Source organism: Coniophora puteana (assembly GCF_000271625.1).
Source record: "Coniophora puteana RWD-64-598 SS2 unplaced genomic scaffold CONPUscaffold_2, whole genome shotgun sequence".
Taxonomy (NCBI): Eukaryota; Fungi; Basidiomycota; class Agaricomycetes; order Boletales; family Coniophoraceae; genus Coniophora; species Coniophora puteana.
Window position 1 is genome coordinate 348,104 of NW_006913054.1, and position 22,976 is coordinate 371,079.

Here is a 22,976-nt window from a genome sequence, read left to right on the forward strand (position 1 = left end):
GACTCCTCCGATTAGCTAGGTAAGCGAACAAGCGCACCATGCCTCGTTTCTCGCTCGCATCGCTATCCCTCCTGCTCTTATCCGTGCGCACGGCGCTCGCGGAGCCCACGAACTGCACCGGGCCGTACGGGAACTCGACCGTGGGCCTCAACGACGCGGCCAAGGCGGCGGGCAAGGTGTACTTTGGCACGGCGACGGACACGAATGAGTTCGGCGACTATGGCTATGTGACGATTCTCAATGACACGAGCATCTTTGGGCAGTTTACGCCGGGCAATAGTCTTAAGTGGGTGAGTCGGGTGTTCATGCGTTGCGCACGTTGGATGCCTTTGGGCCCGGAGGGCAGGGCAAGGCGGGCGAGGTGGGGGTGATTATGGCGGATGCTGACTGGTGCGCGTACGGGGTAGATGTACGCTGAGCCCGAGCAGGGCGTATTCAACTTCACTGGGGGCGATGAGGTGTATGCGATGGCATACGAGACCGGCAAGATCATGCGAGGTTTGTTCTTTGGTTGCCTGTGAGGCTGAGGCCTGGAAGGGGTCCGCTGATATGGGCATCCTCCGCAGGCCACAACCTCGTCTGGTACTCCGAGCTGCCCACCTGGGTGACGGACGCGACCTGGGACGCGACTAATCTCACCACGACGATCCAGAGCCATGTTACTGGCGAGGTGTCGCACTATACCGGAAAGCTGTGAGTTTTCTCTTGAGATGATTGCTGCTCGCAATTGAGTTCTAACATCATATCCTAGCTGTAAGTAACTAGCTGAATATGACCACAGCAAATATAATCACTTACCCTTCGCAAAGACGCCTGGGACGTTGTCAACGGTTTGTGCTCACTCCTTCAATACGGTCACAGTAGTACTCACTCGCACGTTGTTCAGAACCGCTCAACGACAACGGCACATTCCGCTCGGACGTATTCTACGACACCCTCGGCTCTTCGTACATCTCCATCGCCCTGAACGCGGCGCGCGCTGCCGACCCAAATGTGAAGCTGTACATCAACGAATACAACCTCGAGTACTCGGGCCCCAAGATCGACGCGATGGTGCAGCTCGTCAAGGACCTCCAGGCGGAGGGCACGCCGATCGACGGGATCGGGTTCGAGTCGCACTTTATACTCGGCGAGATCAACGCGCAGGAGTTCCAGTGGAACATGCAGAACATCACCGCGCTCGGGCTCGAGGTCGCGATCACGGAGCTGGACGACAGGATCGAGCTGCCGGCGACGGCGGCGGACCTGTATCAGCAGCAGCAGGAGTATCAGGAGATTGTGGGTGTGTGTATGGCTGTGGAGGGGTGTGTTGGCGTGACGGTGTGGGACTACACTGATTACGTGCGTGCATTATTCTTTGTGTGTGGGGATCGAGATGCTGATGGGGTACGTGGACAGTACTCGTGGATCCCGTCGACGTTCGCTGGTTACGGTGCTGCGTCCCCGTACAATGAGGTACGCTTATGCTCTTCATCGGCATGATTCATTGCAGACCATAACGATTTGTCCCCTCAGTGTCTCGAGAAGAAGCCGGCGTATGACGGTATTGCGGCCGCGTTCACGTCTACCTGAGCTTCCAATCACTCCTGGAAGTGACGACATCGATTGCTTTTGTAATGGGACTCGATAGTTAGTAATGAATAGGCGCCCTCGGTGGTTCGCTCGCAATTCACTGCTGCGTGGTGTCAGCACGTGTGATCCAGAGTCAGAGTTATCAGATAGCGTGTTTAGTCAGACGATGGGCTTGGCGTCCTTGGCAACCATCATTCGGCGACAACTCGGTACCGGATGGATCCACCGGAGATCACTGCACTACGATTGGCTGGTGTCGAGGGAGACTTGACCGCCGATTGGCCCTGAGAGACTCGCCGGCGGTATGCATGCCCCAAGTGGCATTTCTTGGTCCGGCGGATCAGACTCGGCCGTGCATTTGTCGTAAGGATGAGGTCAGCGTAGCGCTTCCGTCCGACGCGGACGATTCGTCTGCCCCCTGTCGATCGCGGCACGTTCTATGTTCGTTCGGGTCTAACCAGCCCTCTCGACTTTTCTGGGCGGTTTTTGAGGGTTGAGACGACGCTGAACACACCTTCATGCTTGAAGATACCTCTTTAGTCATCTCAGTCCATGGATGTTGCGCAATGGACGCGCAAGGTGTCAGCAGATGGGTCACAAGCGACGCGGTCTCAAATGAATTGAGTCAGCGGCTTCACGTCAAGCTGACAGCAAGCCTTATAAGAACCAGGAACGCGATGCCGTTCACACTTGCGGCCTCCATCGTTTAAAAGCCCTTGCACGGCGCCGACGACCCCGTCGATTTCTCCAACCACTCCTCCATCTTCTCGCTCTACCTCGCCTTGCCCGAGGCTCATTCTTACAGGCAGCCATCCCAGCGAGACAGGAGCCATGGCTTCAACACAAGAGCCAGAGAAGCAGGAGCGCAAGGACAAGTGGCAGTCCGAGGAGCAGGTCATCCCCAAGAACAATCTCCCGCTCGTCTTCAGTGGGTTGATGTGCGCCGTCTTCTTGGCCGCCCTTGACCAGGTGAGACATATTTTTACCCTTTTTTCATGCTTTGAATAACCCTTTTCGCTTCCGCGTAGACCATCGTCGCCACTGCTCTTCCGACGATCGTTCAGGACCTCGGCGGAGGTAACAATATCAGTTGGGTCGGAAGTGCGTACATGCTCGCCAGTGGTGCGCTCGGACCCCTCTACGGCAAGTTCTCCAACATGTTCGGTCGCAAGCCCGTTTTGTACAGCTCCATCCTCGTGTTCCTCGTGCGTTCGCCTTTTTAGTTGCTCTACTTTCCTGTTATTGACTGACAACCGTGTGTAGCTCGGATCCGCGCTCTGCGGCGCTGCGCAGAACCTGACGTGGCTGATTGTTTGCAGAGCTGTTCAAGGCCTCGGAGGTGGAGGCATCATGCAGATGGTCATCATCACCATGTCGGACATTGTTCCGCTCAAGGAGTGCGTATCTATTCACTTATCTTTCATCTTACGCGCTTAACTCACACTTTCTTGTAGTCGAGGCAAGTTTGGTGGTCTTATCGGCTCAACGTTCGGAATTGCCAGTGTCGTAGGGCCGCTTATTGGAGGGGCGTTTGCCGATCACGTCAGCTGGCGGTGGTGTTTCTTCGTCAACTTGTAAGCTTAGACTTCGAACATTCGTCGAAACCTCTCTCATGTTTTCTTGTCAGGCCAACCGGTGGTGTGGCTGCGGTCATCCTATTTTTCTTTCTGCACCTCAACCCGCATGAAACGAAGCCCCTCAGAGAGCACATCGCCGAACTTGACGTTGTTGGCATTTTCCTCTTCATCACCGGCGTTGTCTGCCTCCTCCTCGGGTTCAACTTCTCCCAGACCTCCTGGTCGACACCGCAGACCATTGCACTCCTCGTCATTGGCGTCGTCCTCCTGGTCGCTGGCACAATCAACGAGATCTACACACCACGCTCGGCAATTATCCCGCCGCGCGTGATGAAGGCCCGTACACCCGCGATCATGATCATCTCTGGCTTCCTGCACGCCATCACGTTCTTCGGCGCGTCGTACTACCTCCCAACGTATTACCAAGTCCTCGGCGCATCGCCGACGTCTGCCGGTATCAGGATGATCCCATTCTCGTTCGGCGGCGCCATCTTTTCGACTTTCTACGGCTTCCTCGTCTCCAAGACGGGTCAGTACCGCCCCGTCATGTGGTTCTGTTGGGCGATCATGACGCTCGGCTGGGGACTCATGTACACGCTCGACTTTAACTCGTCCACCGCGAAGAAAGAAGTGTACCCGCTGATCGCCGCCATCGGTGTCGGCGGACTGTTCCAGGCGCCCGTCGTCGCAATCCAGGCGAGCATGCCGGCAAAGGACATGGCCACGTCCACGGCCGCGTTCATGTTCATCCGCACGGTCGGCGCCGCCATCGGCATCAACATCGGCGAGGCGATCATCTCGAGCGTCCTGCGCAACAAGCTCGCGAGCGTCCCTGGGCTGAGCGGTGTCGTCGGCGACACCGCGGCGAGCCTGAACGACGCGCTGCGGAAGATCGCGTTGATCCCCGACGCGGCGACGCGCGATGCGCTACAGCATGCGTATTCGCGCGCAATCAGCACGATCTGGCTGATGAACACGCCCATTGCGGGTGTTGGTCTCATTTTGTGTCTCTTTGTGCGCCATTATTCGCTCAACCGCACCACCGTGCGCGGGGGCGAGAAGAAGACTGGAGACCTCGCTGTCGCTGCCGCTGCGCCTGCTACGACTGCGTCGTCGACGGACCTCGCTGCGGACCTCGAGAAGTCGGAGAAGCCCATGGACGACGCTGTTGAGGACGACAAGAAGTCGCGCCCAACGACGGCGGGCACGGAGCGGACGCACGTCTAGTCGGATTACAACGTCGGACTTTTTCGTCTTTGTCTTTGTTCTCGCTTTCCCTTTTCACATTTTGGGACAGGGGTGACATCTAGGTTCTCCGGATTACTAAAAGGCTATTCGCATCGTTACGGAACGGGATACAACATCTACCACCGATTCCCCCATTTCAAGTTTATTTCACTCTCATCTCACGACTCAGTACTCATCTATAGACCGACGCATCTCCTCATCATTTACTACGACCATATCCACGCCTGCACTATCTACGGCTGCACCGGCTCCCTCCCGCATTATACACTGTGCACTTATTATTCATTATTTCGGGTACGAGTAGGTAGTAGTCATGACCCGTTTATGACGGTTGCACAAATAGCATTAAATGAACCGTTTTGTTTTTACATATTGTTTGAGTTTCAGTTCCGAGCTCCTCAGGGACATAGATAATTTCAGCAACGTTTATGTTGCAGTAGGTACTCACGCTATGTAATAAATACTCTGGTCATACCGACGCTCAGGTATGCACCGTGTCTCCCTCGCGGCTCCGGTAGTCCGGACATTCCCACTCCGTGTCTAAGTAATTATCTACCAAAGTTGCTACAAGACATGAATGCGACAAAAGTATGCACGAACCCAGCCCGGCGCGGCCCGACTTCGGTTTAGCGCGAACACTACACATTTGCAAAGAAGATGCACGAGTAATAACATATCGTTTCCATGCATGTTTCCCATTTGGACTTGTCATCGTTAACGCCGTCTTCTTTGGCCGCTGGCAGTGGTGCGTCTTGGTAGGAATACCCCATCTCCGTGGGAGGATAAGCTGTGTTGGTCGTGCCCACCCGGGCCGTGCCAGTAGGCGGTGGGTCGTACAGCGGCTGCTGATGGTTGTTTAGTAGGCGCGTGTTGTCATCGCCTGCAACAAATGCATGCTAAAATGACAGAGAAGTTGGAGTTAAGTAGGCGTCTTGTGCGCTGGAGCAAAGGTGGTTCGCGCTGTCAGGGTGGCTCGAGGAATTCTAAGCTCGGTAGTTAGCACACTTGTCTCGTGAATCAAACATGCAACGCACCTCAAAACTTGAGTATCTGTCTGAGCATCCGTCACTGGAGTGCGGGACTGCGTCGTTTCGCATAGCTGCGTGGTGATACATGGAAGTGGAAAGTGGTAAGTAACTTGAACGAGGGATATGTAGGGAGGTATGAGAGACCAGGAGAGCACTAACGTGGCGTGATTATGATTCTCCCATGCACAGTACAGCGTCTTTATATTTCAGTCAAGGCATCCACATCTGATCAGGTGCATTGTTTAAAGGCCATCCACTAAATGCTGGGTCCCCAATCCACTCGCCGCATAAAAATACACATTTGATCCACATCTTTCTTTTCTCCCATTCTTATGTGTTTATTCAGAGCCACGATCTATACTTAAAACAAGCGCTCGTGTATGTCGCTCATGGGCTTTCGCGGGGATCTGGCCAAGTTGAAAGGGGTTTGTCTACTAAAGGCACTAACGTAACGCACGTCTCAAGTCACATGCAGTGTATTGTCTGTTTTTGATGAAACCGCCCACACCCGCGGAGGGCATGTAAATGAACGCCGAGCTATCACTTCATCGCCCATTGATTCTAGAGCGCATCATACACATTTATACATCATAACCGTCTGTTCGCTCGTTGGCTCAGCATAGCATCCATTTGGTGTAACTCGCAGTGCATCATATTACATCAGCATTGGATATCTCGGAAAATCTGGGTGGTCTAAATCATTCTTCTGCGGTGCACAGTAGGTAGTTAAAGAATCCGGATACGATTGCGGCAACATGCATGGGAAGCCGACTACTGGCACAATGCACACGTCCTAAAGTTTATCGAAAGGTGTAACCCAACCCATTAAACCGTCACCTCCCGCGTCAAAGCATTCGCCGCAAAGGTCTCCTCAACAATACATCTATCTCGTAAGCACAGTCATCCCTCGGTGTTGACCCTTCCTCGGTGATGCTCCCGTTGGTGCTGGTTTCATGCCGTCGGCGCGTAAACAGGGCCTTTCTCTGCTCAAGGAAGGATTTGATTCAAGTGAGGAAAAGGTGAAAAAGTGAAAAACGATGAGTAAAAACACATTTGCTTGGCGTACACTACTCACATTTCATCTTGGCAAGAGTGACAGTCACCAGGACCGACCGACGTGGTGAAACTCGACTCCTGTCCGCAATGCGTCGCAGGCACGCCCGCCATGGTGCGTCAGCGAGTCAGTATCGAAGCTAAACATCTTATGGACGAGCTGCGTGATTACGAGTATGAGATATAACATACGTATGACGAATAGATAATGCACTCACGGGATGTCCGGACACAATCTCGCCTGATTGAGCGTCCCAAATAGCCAAAGTAGTGAAGAAACCGCCAACAAGATAGTCTCCGCGGGGAGAATAGCATATGGAGGTCATTCCACCGATTGCTTCATCCACGCGCACGAGCGGCTCCCATATCTTTTCTCCCGTATAGGCGTCCCAGACGATGAAGCTGCCATCCTCCGAGCAATCGACGATGCGACCGCCATCCGGAGAGAAGCATAGCCCATTGAGGATGCCGTAGTGAGCGACAAAGGGGCCAGCGATCTCCAAGCCAGTCATTGCGTCGCAGATCTGAAATCCTGGGCCATACGGAGCGGGCCCAGCGATTCTCAGGCCGTCGGGGGAGCCTACGGGAGCGTATTGGTCGGATGATCCGAGCGACAAGTTTACCGTATCGATATCTCCAGTCCACACATCCACGACGCGCATCACCATGGGCATGTCGTCGTCGATCTGATAGACGAAGCGAGCGTACCGGCTGTCGGGGGTGAACGGTAGAATGGTCTCCAGCGTGCTGTTAGGGAGTAGCTCCATGATCTGCAGCTGCTCGTGCCCATTATTTCCAAGTTGCACCATCCCGACGCTAGAGTCGCTGCCGTAGACGAAGAACTTGTTGTCCGGAGAGAACTGCTCGAAGCATGCTGACGGTTTTGATTGGAAAAGAAATTCGGCAGCGCTTGGGTGCTCGTAACGCCTGAAGAAGCGCTCGACTTCCGGCTGAGCTAGGCACAGGATGAATGTGACCGCTTTTCCGGATTCGTCTGCCATGGTTCCGGCCAGCATCTGTCCATTTGGCGAGAACAAGAGAGAGCGGACCTCGGCAGTTAGGTATTCGTAAACCCAGAAAAGACTCCTTTCTGCCAGGTTCCAGATGCAGATATCCTTGCAGGTTGATGCGGTTGCGAGCATGGTGCCGTCTGGCGAATATGCGATGGCGGTGATGCATTCGTCGTGCCCGATGAGGTCGTCGCCTTCTACGAGCTGGTCTTCGCCGCTCATGGAGTTGAAATCGGATCCGTCGCGCTTGTGAAGATCGTCCTCTTCTGAAACCCTGAGTTGGACGCCCACGGGGTTAGGGACAAAATGGGACTCTAGGATGGACATGGTGGATGGAGGGGGTAGGGTTGTGCTATGCGTGATGATGTCGATGAACAGGTGAGATGCTTGGTGGGCGTTAACTAGCTCGACGAACCGCCTTTATATGAGTGTAAATGTGCTTGGCCAAGCTGTCGGCCGTGCTGTATGCCAGATTAACCATAAAGCATCGCAGGGCTGTCATGGTCAAGTCGTGGTTGCAAAGAAACGAGTACCTCGGGAGCAAGCTCAGGAGATGCCGACGTGTTTTGGGTAAGCGCGCGTTGCCAATGCAATGGCACAGCCACCTCCTCAGAACAACGACTTTGCAAGCGACGTCGACTCCCTTCCAACCCCTTCCTTGTTTTCTCTCTCACTTGTTCTCTCGTCTCTTTATGCCGCTTGACAGCTCAGTTCATGTCTTGTACTTCTGATCTCCATCGTGTAGATGATCACTTGGTTTACTCAGATTCACGAAACACTCGTCATCAGCAATTCGTCAATAGTGCCCGCCGTCCCGGCTTCCCCAGTTTCACGCTATTCCTAACATAAACGGCACAGGCTCGGAGCATGTGGCCCGCTTCAACGTTCCCAAGCCACCATTGACATCTTCAAACCCTCATGGCATCGTACGACTTTGTCATCGTTGGCGGTGGTACGGCCGGGCTCGTGCTCGCCAGACGGCTCAGCGAAGGTGGCAAGCACACTGTGCTTGTCCTGGAGGCGGGGAGAGCTCCTACTGCGGAGCAAAGCGCTATAGTGAAAATGACGGTAAGCACTTCACTCTGCGATTCCTCTCATGATGTCGTCTGACCGCTCTACTATTCCATAGGCAATGGGTCTACGCCTCCTCGAGACCAAGGAACTTACACGTCAATACCCAACTCCCCCTCAGCCCGCTCTGAACGGCCGCTCGTTCGACCTCCAGACAGGGTGGTGTCTCGGTGGCTCAAGCAATGTCAACTTTGCGCTGTGGACCCGTGGCGCGGCATGCGACTACGCGCGCATCGCAGACATCACCGGTGACGCGTTATGGAACTTCGATGCTATAATATCCTACTTCAAGAAGGCGGAGACTTATCACGCCCCTGAGCGCGGTCGAAACGGGCTCGCTTCAACGATCAAGACAGAGCTACATGGGACAGATGGGCCGGTGCATGTGCGCCCCATCGATGGTGTTGCGAGGACATGGCAGAGATCGGAGGATTGTCGGCAGGCATACATGGCTGCTGGGATGGAGTATCGTGAGGACGGGAGCGATGGATTTATTCTCGGGATTGGAGAGATGGCGTCAAGCGATTGGTTTGCGGGAGGAGGAAGGCAGAGTTCGCAGGCCTACGTGACCCCAAGGCCGGAGAAACTTGAGATCTTGGAGAACAAGCAGGTCGGGAGGGTAATATTTGAAGGGAAGAGCGCAGTGGGTGTCGAGTGCATCTCCGGGGAGATCTTCATTGCCACGAAGGAAGGTCCGTGTTCACTAGCTGTGCTCTTCGACTCTCGGCTTGATGTCCCTGGACAGTCATCTTATCGGCCGGCGCACTCCAGTCTCCTGCCATCCTTCAGCGCTCCGGCATTGGTCCCGCAGATATGCTTCAAAACCTCAACATTCCCCTCGTTCACGACCTTCCTGGTGTTGGTCAAAACCTCTGGGACCACTTCATGGTATCCCTACGGTGGCGTCTCAAACAGGAATACACCGGAGGCACACTAGACGATATAAGGGACCCCGCATTACGAAACGTCGCTCTCCAAGCCTACGTTCAGAATGGAGGGGGAATGCTCGGCGGGCCTCCGTTCGAATTCGGTCTCTGGCGTAATTTCAATGACGAGATCAAGGAAGTGGTTCGTGACGACAAGGTAAATTTCTTTCTCCTAGTTTCCCTAAGGGTGCGACTCATGTTGCAGTAGACGCTCTCACCCCGAACGCGCGACTACCTCCTCTCCCCATCCACCCCACACGCCCAATTTCTGCATGTGCATGGCTACGTCTTTGCACCCGACTCGCACCCGCCGACCCGGGCACATATATCCATCCTCCCCATCGTCGCCACGCCCACCTCGCGCGGCACAGTCCGCATTACGTCCTCCGACCCTTCCTCTGATCCCATCGTCGACCCGAACTGGCTTGCGACGGACGTGGACCGTACGATCGTCCGTGCCGGGATGCGTTTCGCGGACAAAGTTATGTCCAATGCTACGTTCGTCGAGACGGAGGTTTCCGGGGAGGAAGATCAGGTTGGGTTTGAGAGTGACGAGAAGATGGACTACAAAGTCAGCAAAAACGGGTCGACGGTATATCATTTTGTGCGTTCCCCGGTCCCTTTTACGTCCAAGGCGTGTTTGGATTGTAATGGGGAACACAGGCAGGAACGTGCGCGATGGCATCGCCGAACAGCACGGAGGTGCTCCCGGTCCTAAACTCACAGTGCGAGGTGTACGGCGTGCAGCGCCTGCGTGTCGTCGGTGAGTGTTTAGCGCCGCATTCTGTTCCTGCATGCTTTCAGCGCCAGAACGTGTGAAACGATCATGCGAGCGCTAATGTCTGGTCCTAATCGTTCTAATCATGTCCAGACATGAGCGCATACCCGGCGCCTATCTCCGCAAACACCCAAGCGCCTACGTACGCGCTCGCGGAGAAGATTGCAGACGTGATTCGCACCAAGTATGCGGATGCTTGATGGTACAAAGTAGGTATATCAAACTCTTGTCCGAGGATATGTGCAATAGATAACTGATCCCCCTAAAGCGTACAATATAGTTCGTGATCAAGGGTATACAGGAAGTAAACCCGTGTTTCTAATACAAATACAAAATCCCGTTGTTGCAATCCCCAAATTTGTCCTTCCATGAATCTCGTCTAACCCTACCCTAACACATGTGCGTCTTATACTTCGCGGGATTCGACTTCGGCGGTGATTTCCTGGTCAAGGAAACATGTTCACGCGACTGACATCGAAGATCGAGGGAAGAATAACTTTACTTGGATTTGCTTGCCGAGTTGCTTGTTGTGAAATTCGATGAGTTCTGCATACTCTGCCCTTGTAATGGAACAGGGTTGCTCCCTTGTCCCTGGGCGGATGATGGTGTACTTTGCGCGCCAGAGAGCTCGGAATTGTTGAAAAGTTCTTCATCAAACATTCCATCTGCGTTCAGCAGTTGGGTCCTTGCTCATGCATCAGCTTGTTGCTGTGTAACAAGATAGGTAATTGGGTTACCAGTGGACAAACTCTGATGACATGTTTAGTTGGTGAGTGAGTGTAATCGGATGACGTTCGTAAGTGTGAGGATGGGTGCTGAGATGATGTCTCAGATACAATCCTCGAGCGTCTTTATACTCCCAAAGACCCATCGCCTCGTGCTGTGGTAGTCACACATGCCGTCCTCGAAGAATGCAAGATTGTTCGCTCCCTTGCTTATCGCAAGTTCAGATTCTAGACTCGAAGGCACTCTCGCCTCCCTGTACACTATGCGGCGGTTCCACCGAGTACTCCCCTCTACAACTACACAGTCCTCGTCGCGTGCTTGCAATCTCAATTTAACCTCTCTCGACATTTTGGACACCGATAATCACAGCGTGGTCTTCGCATGGCATCGGAGGCGATGGCCTTCTACCTCCCTAATATCTGTAACCACCCTGTTGTATCGCCTGCGTGCTGTCATGTTCGAGGGTATTCTGGACAGGCTACCAAGCGGAGCACGGTGAGGACACCTTATTAGGCCACATACAGGCGGAGACGCCACTCCGCACTTTCGAAACCGACACAGCTTTTCGACTGCGAGTGGGCAGCCGAGAATAGATAGGAGCGGCCATAAACCTAAGGCTATAGGCTGCGGTCGGCGTTGAACAAGCAGCGACGTCGAAAGCTCGAAGAGAATGGAGAGTTGGAAGATGGATGTCATTGGCGGATGGGGTACCGAAGAGTGGTGCGGTGTTTGCCGATACCGTGGATCAGTCGTACTATCAGACGCTTAGATGCCTTGCGAGGCTGTACATTTTCTGGAGGGAAACATACGGAGCACTGACATTGCTCATCTCTGGAGTGCATGATCATTCTATTCCTGCGAAGTGGAACGTCTACCAGACACATTCATTAAACAAGACATTAATGAATTCGACTGAGAATAGTTGCAAGAGGTAGTCAGGTTATCTCAACATATAGGTAGAAGCAGTACTGAGCAAAGTATTTGCGCAAGTCTAAATGTCTGCATCTGCAGCCAAAGCCGATCACTGCCAGGGAAGTGATTAGCACACGTTACACCACCGACGTACTTAGGAGAACTGGTGTCAAGGTCTGTAAGGGAGACTAACAGGGTCAATGAGGATGTGTGGCGTGGCGTGAAGTCCGTTATTAGGACCTCGTGTATGCCGTGCACCTGTTTAGTATGTTACTGCCTATATTTAGTTTATCGTGAGGGCATTATCCATAGCAATAGAGTACACGGACATGAATACGATGATACTTAAACCCCAGTTTCTTACGCCACGATGAACACCGTCGAACCCTTCAATCAGTGAACCTCGTGGACGTCCAAAATTTCACCCACATCCGAGGCGCTATGTAGACTCTCTGGGAACGAGTCTGTCAGGTCGACCGCTCAACCAGGCCATCATGCAAGATGATTCCAGCCTTCGGGTAGCATCAACGGGCCCAGAAAATGGAAGCGCTGACTGCATGCTTGAAGAAGGAGGAGTCCACAAGGAAACGCGGCGAAGCATGTTGAGCGCTTAATTATTCAACGAATGATAGAGATCAGTCTATATTTAGGCGTTCTCGTTGAAAACATAACCCTTCTCGCGCTGGATCGCGTCGAACTTTAGCTCGTCGATGACCTCTCCCTCCGGCGTTGTGAGGACACACTCGACACTGTCTCCTGGGGCAACTGGGCCGACGCCCGAAGGCGTACCCGTGAGAAGTAGGTCACCCTCCTATACAGCACACGCACAACGCGGGGGTGAACACCGAACATAAGCGCCCAAATCACTGGAATATGCGAATCAGGAAACTCAGAAACGCACCTCGAGGGCCATGATGGACGAGACGTGTTCAATGAGTCGAGGAATGCGGAAGATCATGTCGGCGGTCGTGCCATTCTGCTTGAAGGCGCCGTTGATCTACGTTTCTCATGAGTCACATCTCGAAAGGCATGTTAAGGGTGTATAAGGAGATGCGCAAAAATGGAAGGACAGAGGAAGATAGGGTCAACGGCTCACCTTGAGCGATAGGCGGAGATCGTGAGGGTCCTTGATGAGAGTTTTGGGCTTGAACTGACTAGATAAGGCAGATGCTCAGTCAGTACTGAAGATGGAAGTGGAAGTATTAGCAAAAGAACTGCGCGACCTGACGCAGCAAGGACTCTCTGTTGACATATGAAGTACACGCGTTTATCACGCGTATACTATAACCAAAAACCAGGCAAAGCGCAGCTGCTCATAAGAGGGAAGAGAAATATACCCAATAGGCGTGAATGTGTCAAAGCCCTTTGCGGCAGTCCACGGAAGCCCCTTCTTCTTGACTGCGTCCTGAACATTACGCGCCGTCATGTCAACAGCAAGAGCTACGCGTCATAACACCTCAGCACGTTCCAGAAAGTTAAGACATGAGGTAGTGGGTCCAGGGAGCAAAGTACGGTCAGTGTTTGGTGCGTAAAGTGGACCAATGGGACGCACCATAACCAGCGATGTACTGCTCCGCGTCTGCCTGCAAAATGTCCCTTCCATTCTTTCCAATCACAACGCCAAGCTCAACTTTGCACGCATATATCCACTTGAGCATGCGTTCGTAGTAAGTAGAGAGCTATGACATACCTTCATGGTGCGCAAGAACGCCGCGTGGAATCTCGACTGGGCTACCCGACGGCACGTAGGACGACGTGGGCTTGAGGAAGAAGAAAGGCTCCTTAGGCGCCGTGTTGTTGAGCTCCTTGACATGCTCCATGTAGTTGCGACCTATGGCGACAATCTGGTTGGAGGTATTGAGTGGTACTGACAACTGGTTGACCTTGGGGAGCGCAAGCGTTGAAGGGTAGCAAAGGGGTGTACTTACCTTCTTGCCATTGCGCACGAATGAGGATGCAGTCGACATGGTGGTTTTGAGGTGACTTGGGAGGTCAAGAAAGCTGCGGACTGATAGAGGTTGTCCGTCAACGTCCGACGCAGCGCGGGGACGGAGCGGTCAGCGGACACGGCGCGGCGGTCCGTGGGGGACATCGGATAAAGTTCGGATTTGGTTTTCGGGCAACAGTTACGCGTCGTTTTTTGGGCCTTGTTCCAACTCCAACGTCATCATTTCAGGCTTGAATCCAAGTGCATACCATCGTTCGTCAACGAAGGTGCGCCATTCATCGTGAGCAAACGCACACGCCGAGATCTAATGTCGAGTAAAGCATGTTGAAAGAATGGATGCCCTCCAGTCATTTGCAAGCGACAGACTGTCAACATCTCTGCTCCCAGATCGACCGTGAAATTGATGCACATTATGAAGCAATTCAGGAGCTTCGTACTCGTCGCAATGCCCTCTTAAAGATCTGCTGTCTTCCTCCAGAGGTCTTGACCGAGATTTTCATCTACGTCACGCCTATCCTTTGTGATACCGCACGCGACCTTCTCAACATTACACACGTCTGCCACCACTGGCGCGAGATAGCCCTCGCATTTCCTCAGCTTTGGTCAACTATCAAGATGGATCGCAAGAATACGCCTCGAATACGTTCGTTGATGCTGGAGCGGGCAAAGAATGCCCCACTGACCTTCGCACTAAACGATTCATCCCTTTACGAGCCTCGACCCACCCTCTTTGAAGAACTTTCCCAACAGATCCCTCGCACTCGCTCTCTATCTTTGAGGATGTACGGCATACAGACGCCTGACGTTGTCTCCGCCATCAATCGCATCGTCTCAAACGCTACTCTCTTAGAGCACTTCCGGCTTTGCGAATCGCGAGGTGTCCAAACTGCAATGCTTCTGCCTAGGGAGTTCCTAGGGAATGCACTTAGATTGCGCAGTTTGACCCTTACAGCATGCGTTCCGCCTTGGGACTCGCCCATCTTCCGAGGTCTCACTCATCTCAACCTCTCATCCTTGTACCAGTTGTCGCCTACACCAGATGAGTTCTGGGCTATCTTGCGCGGATCGCCCGCCCTCGAAGACCTTTGTCTCAATGACGTCCTCGGAAAATTTACGTCCGCACCATCATCGTGGAGCTCTATTCCTGATAGCTACATTGATCTTCCTAGGGCTCATCACGTTTCCATCCAAGCGAAAAGCTTTGTTTCCTATGCACAGCTTATCGCGCGAATCCGCATTCCTGCCCACGCACACCTTGACCTGCATCTCGATCTCTACGAAGATGACGCACCAAACAACCTCGCCATGTTTCCCTCAACATTATTCGAATCAATCCGCGCTCATGAGGAGCCTGGGTATACCATCTCTCTTAACCTTTGGCCTCTTTGTTTGGTGATATACAGGGAGCGTTTTCAACAACCAGAATATTGCGACCGTCGAATGGGCCTCAGTTGCGGGAGACGGATCACAGCGCATTGCTTTTCTCAAGCCTCCATCGATCCTTTCAGCTCCTTTTGCACCTCCGCACCCTTGGTGTCTGTTCATACATTGGTACTCAGTGCACGATATCACAAAGAGGAGATCCCCTGGAGCACCGTGCTTGCATCTCTTCCTCGTCTTCGTTTTCTTGATGTGAAAATCGAGCGACCGACGTACCTGTCACTGACAGATGCTTTGACCCCCCGTGCAGAACAGATCCTCGTGTCTGGTCTCAGCGAGCTCCGCCTATCATCGGCTTCGGAAGCCCTCCCTCATGGTGATATCCAAAGATTGATCGACGTCTTGAACAGACGCATACGGGCTGGAGTTCGCATTGATACGCTCAGTTGCGCGGACATTCTGATATTTGGCTCAGAGTTGGAGCAGCTGATGCGTATGGTACGGAACGTAAAAGCGACCGGGAGGCTTCTCAAAAAGAAAAGATCATTCTTGGAAAGCCTGGCTCATCTGTCAAGTAGCAACGAGAGTGATGCATAGGGGGCACGACCAATAGGTATGTGTCCTCGACTAATATTCATTATGCTACCTAATCTATTATACCCCCAGTGGGTTAACTCATATGTTGATTGTTCGAGTTGTTTCCCAAATTATACGCAATTTTGCGCGACAAAATGTTATCCTCGAGTAATTTGAAGCCTCGAAGCCTCGAGCCTTTGCGCCCTCCTTAGAAACTTCCAGCACTTGGATCTCTACAGCCGTGACAAAGTGTTTTCATCGAATCCCGGATTTCTGGGTACTATGCGACAAGGGAAAGGTTGCGGATACCTGCAAGTGTTGATAATTGTTTCAAAAATAGGACTTGTCCACGTATGGCGATCCACTCACGACGTTGTCCCAGACGCCCACGCGGGTTCGAAGTCTATGTCTCTCCCCTGTTCATCCTTGACCTTTTCGAAGCGGAACGCAGTGATCATGGAGGCAACGGCTGCCCAAATTGATGCATCCGCGAAATGGTTTCCGGGGCAGACACGCCTACCAAAGCCAAAAGCGAAGTCCACTCTTTCGTCTGTCAAAGTTCCTTCGTCGGTAAGAAACCGCTCTGGGATGAACTCGCTTGCTCGAGGGAAGCGCGCCTCGTCATGGGTCAATGCCCTAGAGAGAGATATACACGTAAGTATGATCAATATGTCACAGAGGGCTAGATGGCGTGACTGACCACACGTTTACAATGATAATCGTGCCTGAAAATATGCTATTCAAGGAGATTTAAGCCGAATATCTCTTTAAGCTCACCTTTGGGTATCAAATCGTCTCCGTAGATATCATCTTCGGTTGCGGTATGAGGGATTCCTGTTCGGTTGAATGTAAGCCTCTTGAAATGACACACTCGGATGATATACCCATGGGGACGACTGGATACCAGCGCAGTGTCTCGCGTATAACAGCGTCCACATAGGGGAGGGCCTGACGATCATCAAAAGTAGGGATGCGACCAATGCCGCAGACGCTCATGATTTCTGCGTAGGCGCGCTCCTGCACTTTTGGGTGAAGTACCATCGCCAATACGAAGACGAACAGCGTCGAGAAGGTCTGCGGATATGGTCACGGATCGAATCCGACTCAGTCTACTGAAGGTGCCTGCATAAGAAATACTGACCGTTTCTGCTCCCGCTACGGGTGGATGTTATCAGTCAAGTGGTCAAAAACAAATGGATGTGAAAATTGCTCCTCACCAGAGAATGCAGAAAGGCACACATCTTGAGCTAATTGCTGATCGCTAGCCCAGGGTGCGTTGACGGAAATCTGCGACTGACGAGATACTCCCGAGTAACCTAAACTTGGGACCGAAGATTCGGATTCCTATACAGATAAGTTATTTGACGAAGTTTGTGGATCACTTAGTGTAGGAAGTACGAACGATAGTCTCTTTAAGACAGAGAAATGGCCCATGGGAAAGCTCTCCTATACTTTTTCGACAGCTTGCTGCGTTGAAACTTCCACCGGGTAACCACGACGGGATGTATTTAACTAGACATTTGTCAGTTGCACTACAATAGGAGGCCCCGGGTCGCTTACCAAACGGTAATAACCCCACTAACAGGGCCTTCTCTGGTGAAACGGCCTGAATGATGACCTCAAGTGTGTGTGTCATTTTCTCGACGAGCCGGTCTTTGATGGGGCGAGCTTGATACCCATATGCGGCCGACAGTATAACCGACGACGCGAACCTGCCTTGCATCAACATTGAATAGACATTCAAGTGAGATCAACTGCTCAAGCGCTCACGTTTGTATGTGTTCGCGATAGTTCTCGGGTGAGTCAGTAATGCTGGCGATGAGCTGATGAGCCTTGCGCAACTGCATGTCACGGTACCCCCGCGCTGCGTCCACGCGAAAGTGTCGATGAAGTAGACGTCGATGAGCGCGCCATTTATCAGTGGGATCTATCATAACCGTATGATAGTCCAAACCGTAACTGCAACAGCAGAAGCGTTAGCGTCAGTTGTTATTTCAGGAGGATAATATTGCAGATACTGCGTACGGCTCAGCTGTGGGGTACGGCATCCTCCCCGAATACTTGATAGAGCGGGTGTCGAGAAGCTCGCGAGCTATTGCCTCGTCGCTGATCACGACAATATCGAGTCCAAATATAGTAGTGAGAAATATCTTGCCTGGAAACCATGTCAATTCCACTCCGCGAAATGGCAGATTGATATACGTACCAAAAGTCTTGCTCCATTTTGCGTAGCTTAGCCAAGGAGCATTCATGTCGATACCTGCTACGTTTCCTAGAAGAGGCCAGGGCCTTGGCCCGGAGATGGTACAGCGCCTTCCTCTGGGGCGTAGAATGGAGTGCACCAAGATAGTACCCGCGACCACTGAGGCGAGTAGAATGGCTGTTGAGGGGACGCGCTCTAAATTGATAGGTATGGTCATAGCTAATGAGAAGAGAAGAAGGGAATTCCCCTACAAAATGCTACAGCTTTTAAGTGTCGAGACGGCGTATTATTTATTCATAAGCCGACGAGCAACGACTCTACGACGTGGGAACAAGGCTATGGTCCATCCGCGCGATCCGTGCGATTCGGAACGCGTGCTGTCAGTGGCGCATCCTTGCTGTAATGTAGCCGGTGAGCAGACAATCGTTTTGAGACATAGCATTGGCGTTCTCAGGTTGAAAACAAGATATAGCTAGGCCGCACCAACATCAATTTCGATCATTCACCCCGATGGAAGAGAATCGCTCAGCTGGAACCCCGTGCCCCCGGTTTCATGACCCTCATAGACGCCCTTCCACGCCCATGGCACGCTACGATCATATTCCACCTCCGCACTGGCCACGTCCAACTCAACAAACACATGTCCCGCATTGATCCAACCATCTTCCCGCTGTGCGCAGCCTGCGACACAGCTACAGAGTCTGTCCATCACTTCTTGGCGACATGCACAGCCTACCGCGCCCCCCGCAAACGCCTCCAGGTGGCGATAAAGTCACGTCGCGCCCTCGACGTGAACCGCCTCCTCCAGGGCCCTGGCCTAGTACGACCGCTCCTTTGCTATATCAACGAGACCACCCGCTTCGAGTCGATCCTTGGGAGCCTCTACCCACCCACCCACCCCGCTGCTTACTCCTCTTCGTGTCCATTGCAACCAGAAAGGTGAGGAGACGATCGCAGGCGATTTCAAGCGCAACCCATCTTTAACATTTGCGACATTATCATCTTCGCCTTCTAACTGATGTCCCTCTGAGCTTCCTGGAACAAGTCGACATCAGGGTGGCAGCTCCGCGGAGGTCAAGCTACCTTGTTCATTGATGTGGCGTTCTGTTGGAGTGAATATTATCCGTGTGATCTCTTCTAGCCTTGGTTTCATACTGGGAAAGGGCATCAAACACGAGTAGACATATTGCCTGTCGATATCTGCCATAAAGCCCAGAGCCATACATCATATACAAATACTGAACACTAACGTCAAAGCGGGAGACATACCACAGCCACAAACCCAAAATTTTACAATGCCAAGCCAGGCATAACCTTGAATATACGAGTGATCGACTCCAAGGGGAACCGAAGGCACATTCAGGAGTACTGGGTCGATTCTGTGTCCTCTCCGCACCCTGCTTCACCTCATGCATGCGCTCTAGAGCTCATTCGGTATCAACTTCGCGAGCGCGTCTACGTCTCTGTATTGTTTCACGTAATAGTAGAAACAATGACCTGGCGACATAGTAAAATGCGTGGGTGGAGCTGTTTGAGAAGCTGGATGACACGGACGGAGAAAAGGAGGGATAGAGGTTATGGTTTATGAAGCTGTATGTGCTCAGGAATAAGACGTCTGAGGCGACATGGTCGACTGAGGTGTTGCATTATATTGTATGCGAGGTCCATTCAATTTTGTTCAAACGGAAACTTCAGGACATTGATTCAGCTGCCGCCGTGTCGGGACGAAATCAAGCCCTGTTTATACCTCCTACCGTGTTTTAAGTTGTTGATACGATAAACCTGGATAGTCATTGATAGTAGTACTACGTCTAACACTAGCATTAGATCTATAACAATGTGCAGATTTTGGATCGCTAGAGCTACAACAAAGTGTTTACATCTATTCCCGTATTTCTGGGTACAATGCGGCAGGGAAAAGGTAGTGGATACCTGCCAGCGTCGAGAGTCATTCAAAAAGAATTCGCACTTAGGGAAGGGTTATTGAACTCACGATGCTGCACCAGATGCCCACTCAGGTTGGAAGTCGATATCTTTTCCCTGTTCATCTCTCGACTTTTCAAACCGGAGTGTGGCTAGCATAGAGACAACGGCTGCCCAAAGTGATGCATCTGCGAAATGGTTTCCGGGGCAGACACGACGACCAAATCCAAACGAGAACTCGACTCTTTCATCTGTCAAGGTACCTTCGTCTGTGAGAAAACGTTCCGGGATGAATTCGTTTGCTCTGGGGAACCGTTCCTCGTCGCGAGTCAAAGCCCTAAGCGAGCAAACTGGTGAGTAGTGCGCCACGGAGAACTAGCTAAAGTGACTGACCATACGTTTACAGTGACGATTGTGCCTGGAGCATTCTTAGCTGGTCTCCTGCATTCCGGCCAACCTTAACGCACCTTTAGGTATAAAATCTTCTCCGTAAACATCATCCTCGGTAGTGATGTGAGGGATTCCTAGTATGCACAGTTTACCAAATATCAGCATTACAGGAGACTTCATAACATCAATATGCTTACCGAGAGGAATGACTGGATACCAACGCATCGTCTCGCGTATGATGGCATCCACATATGGAAGAGCTGGACGGTCATCAAATGTAGGCATGTGTTTAGCGCCGCAGACGTTGATGATCTCTGCATGGGCGCGTGCTTGCACTTCTGGGTGAAGTACCATCGCTAGAATAAAAGTGAGCAGCGTCGACGATGTCTATATGTGCGAATGAAAGCAATGTCAACGTAATGAACGCGTCTGACAGAGAAATCTCACCGTTTCTGCTCCAGCTATGATGTAATGGTAATGTCAAGGTGACTGTGGCTACGCATGGGCGAAGGTTTTGCCTCACCTGCAAACGCAGAAAAACAAACGTCTTTTACCAGGGACTGGCTGGCGGTCTAAATCGCGTTGTTCTGACGAGATACGCCCGAGTACCCTACGCTTGGCACCGAAGATTCGGGTTCCTAAAGCTGGAGATGAGTAACGCATCATGCAGTTCTGGTCGTCAAAAAACGCGAACAATAGTTTCTTTGAGATAGAGAAATGGCTCTTGGGAAAGTTTTCCGATATTATCTCGACATGCCGCCGCATTCAGGTTTCCACCAGGCAGCCACGATGGGATGTATTTGACTAAACTATCTGTCAGTGGTTTTTCTATCGTAGACCCTGTGTTACTCACCAAATGGCATCAAGCCAACCAGCAACGCCTTCTCTACCGCAGCCGCCTGAAGAATTACCTCAAGTACATGGGTCATCTTCTCGACAAGCTGGTCTTTGATAGGAAGAGCCTGATACCCATACGTGGCTGCCATGATGACCGAAGAAGCGAACCTGCTATGCATTAATACCGGGTGGTTAAAATAGACAGACAAAGGCTCACGTTTGTATATGTTCACGGTGATTGTCCGGGGACTCTAGGATGTTGGTAACAAGCTGGTGCGCCTTGCGTAGCTGCATATCACGATACTTCCGAGCTGCGTCCACACGAAAGTGTTGATGGAACAAACGCCGGTGAGCGCGCCATTAATCGGTATAGCCCATTACAGCCGTATGAAAATCGAAACCGTAACTACCCCGGCAACGGCATTAGCAGATTAAACTAATAAAGAGGCCAATGCGTGCACGTACGGCTTGGCTGTCGGGTACGACAGTCTCCCTGAGTACTTGCTAGAACGAACGTCGAGAAGTTCGCGCGCTATTGCCTCATCGCTGATGACGACGATATCAAGTCCGAATGCGGTGGTGAGGAAGATCTTGCCTAGTGACCGTGTTATATCCGATTTCACTCGTCAGGAATCAAAGGACGTACCAAACTCCTTGGTCAAGTTCATGTAGCTTAGCCAAGGTGCGTTCATGTTGATTCCTACAATGTTCCCGAGCAAAGGCCATGGTTTAGGTCCAGAGATGGTACAGCCCCTTCCTCTGGGACGTCGTAGAGAGGACAATATGAACATCCCACCAACCACTGAAGCGAGTAAAATGGCTGTTGAGAGCCTGTGCTCTCCGATGATAGTAGTGATCATAGCTAATGAGAAGCGAGAAGCGAGAGGATTCTCATACACCACAGTATTTAAGTGCCAGGTGGCGTATCACGGATTCATTAGCCGACGTTCATAATCTTTTACGACGCGGGAACAACGTTACGGTCCACCCTTGTGACGAGTGAGTCGGAACGTGTGCTGTCAGTCGCGCCTACTACTCGTCATGGAGCCAGTTCACCGGGAACGACATCAACTATTTATTCCGCTCGCAAAGAATGTGGATCTCTGACTTGAGCTAGCTTGGAATAGATGGATTCCGTGAATGGTGTTCTTAGGCGTTGTAGGAATATGTCCGAGATCGTGATGTTGTGCATGAGCCTGAGCCTGTTGTGGCATGCGGCCTGCATGAGTGAGCCACTGGCAGCTCCGTGAAACGTTGGCTACCCTGATCGCCTAATAAAGATGCGGTGTTCTGCGGAAGCGAACATCACCCCGTCATCTCCTACAGCTTGGATTCATATTTGAAATTTCGAAAAAGGCGCATATCTTAAACCATCGTGAAATATTGACGACAAAAAATGTTTCAACGGACACAGGTCGCACGAACCAACTTGAATACTTCAGTATTTTCACTGCGTATGAATCCAACCCAAACTGAAGCTGTGTAATGATATAAAAGCACTTTGTCCGTGTTAACTTCAGCCTAGTGGTTAGTTTGCTTCGAGGGGAGTTCACTTGCACTTTTAGCAGCCGGCCTGTAAGATGTACGCCAATGTCCCCGTATCTCTCCAGTTCTCAATGCATTCCAACGTTTATTGTTTTACGATGGTGGAGTCTGACAACATGGGCGAGTAAAATACTGTTTGACAGTTCAACGTTGAAGGGTACTGCCAAGCGTCGCGGAGCCAGATTCCTGTTACGACCGGAATCCAACTTCTCGCCATTCTACTTTTCCGCAAATTTTGGTGTGACAGCCCCAGGGCTGAACACAGATTGTGGC

General features: G+C 51.9%; 6 protein-coding genes across 6 annotated transcripts; 3 read left to right on the plus strand and 3 right to left on the minus strand.

Annotated features, from left to right (window-relative positions):
• Positions 1–38: 38 nt before the first annotated feature.
• On the plus strand, positions 39–1,572 carry CONPUDRAFT_47559 (glycoside hydrolase family 10 protein; the record flags this gene model as incomplete). The annotated part of the gene is made up of 8 exons (XM_007765829.1): positions 39–290; positions 408–498; positions 567–693; positions 752–753; positions 810–830; positions 887–1,341; positions 1,399–1,455; positions 1,516–1,572. 8 exons carry the CDS (start codon positions 39–41, stop codon positions 1,570–1,572), a joined length of 1,062 nt encoding a protein of 353 aa, XP_007764019.1.
• A 761-nt stretch (positions 1,573–2,333) lies between these two features.
• CONPUDRAFT_97047 (MFS amino acid permease) lies at positions 2,334–4,748 on the plus strand. Its single transcript, XM_007766236.1, has 5 exons — positions 2,334–2,541; positions 2,601–2,777; positions 2,836–2,969; positions 3,027–3,146; positions 3,200–4,748. Exons 1-5 carry the CDS (start codon positions 2,404–2,406, stop codon positions 4,374–4,376), a joined length of 1,746 nt encoding a protein of 581 aa, XP_007764426.1. The 5' UTR covers positions 2,334–2,403; the 3' UTR covers positions 4,377–4,748.
• A 1,776-nt stretch (positions 4,749–6,524) lies between these two features.
• On the minus strand, positions 6,525–7,815 carry CONPUDRAFT_69736 (WD40 repeat-like protein; the record flags this gene model as incomplete). The annotated part of the gene is made up of 2 exons (XM_007765964.1): positions 6,525–6,638; positions 6,697–7,815. The coding sequence occupies 2 exons, from the start codon at positions 7,813–7,815 to the stop codon at positions 6,525–6,527; spliced, it is 1,233 nt and encodes a 410-aa protein (XP_007764154.1).
• Positions 7,816–8,406: 591 nt separating this feature from the next.
• Positions 8,407–10,617, plus strand: CONPUDRAFT_116868 (alcohol oxidase; the record flags this gene model as incomplete). Its single annotated transcript, XM_007766237.1, has 7 exons — positions 8,407–8,592; positions 8,648–9,251; positions 9,305–9,642; positions 9,694–10,089; positions 10,149–10,248; positions 10,357–10,472; positions 10,532–10,617. The coding sequence occupies 6 exons, from the start codon at positions 8,407–8,409 to the stop codon at positions 10,461–10,463; spliced, it is 1,731 nt and encodes a 576-aa protein (XP_007764427.1). The 3' UTR covers positions 10,464–10,472; positions 10,532–10,617.
• A 1,569-nt stretch (positions 10,618–12,186) lies between these two features.
• CONPUDRAFT_162067 (uncharacterized protein) lies at positions 12,187–13,919 on the minus strand. Its single transcript, XM_007766238.1, has 7 exons — positions 13,830–13,919; positions 13,592–13,745; positions 13,454–13,531; positions 13,239–13,341; positions 12,998–13,055; positions 12,803–12,898; positions 12,187–12,712 (listed from the first exon to the last, which is right to left on the minus strand). Exons 1-7 carry the CDS (start codon positions 13,866–13,868, stop codon positions 12,548–12,550), a joined length of 693 nt encoding a protein of 230 aa, XP_007764428.1. The 5' UTR covers positions 13,869–13,919; the 3' UTR covers positions 12,187–12,547.
• A 1,979-nt stretch (positions 13,920–15,898) lies between these two features.
• CONPUDRAFT_134648 (cytochrome P450) lies at positions 15,899–22,018 on the minus strand (the record flags this gene model as incomplete). Its single annotated transcript, XM_007766239.1, has 12 exons — positions 15,899–16,114; positions 16,175–16,441; positions 16,506–16,530; positions 16,583–16,639; positions 16,690–16,879; positions 16,997–17,149; positions 17,208–17,317; positions 17,366–17,517; positions 21,376–21,461; positions 21,540–21,564; positions 21,624–21,753; positions 21,805–22,018. The coding sequence occupies 12 exons, from the start codon at positions 22,016–22,018 to the stop codon at positions 16,039–16,041; spliced, it is 1,485 nt and encodes a 494-aa protein (XP_007764429.1). The 3' UTR covers positions 15,899–16,038.
• Positions 22,019–22,976: the final 958 nt, after the last annotated feature.

Coding starts and splice junctions, on each gene's coding strand:
- CONPUDRAFT_97047 (XM_007766236.1), top strand. CDS start 2,404: ATGGCTTCAACACAAGAGCCAGAGAAGCAGGAGCGCAAGGACAAGTGG. Junction 2,542..2,600: donor TCTTGGCCGCCCTTGACCAG/GTGAGACATATT, acceptor GCTTCCGCGTAG/ACCATCGTCGCCACTGCTCT. Junction 2,970..3,026: donor GACATTGTTCCGCTCAAGGA/GTGCGTATCTAT, acceptor ACTTTCTTGTAG/TCGAGGCAAGTTTGGTGGTC.
- CONPUDRAFT_162067 (XM_007766238.1), bottom strand. CDS start 13,868: ATGTCGACTGCATCCTCATTCGTGCGCAATGGCAAGAAG. Junction 13,056..13,238: donor GACACATTCACGCCTATTGG/GTATATTTCTCT, acceptor TGCCTTATCTAG/TCAGTTCAAGCCCAAAACTC. Junction 12,899..12,997: donor ATCTCCGCCTATCGCTCAAG/GTGAGCCGTTGA, acceptor TGAGAAACGTAG/ATCAACGGCGCCTTCAAGCA.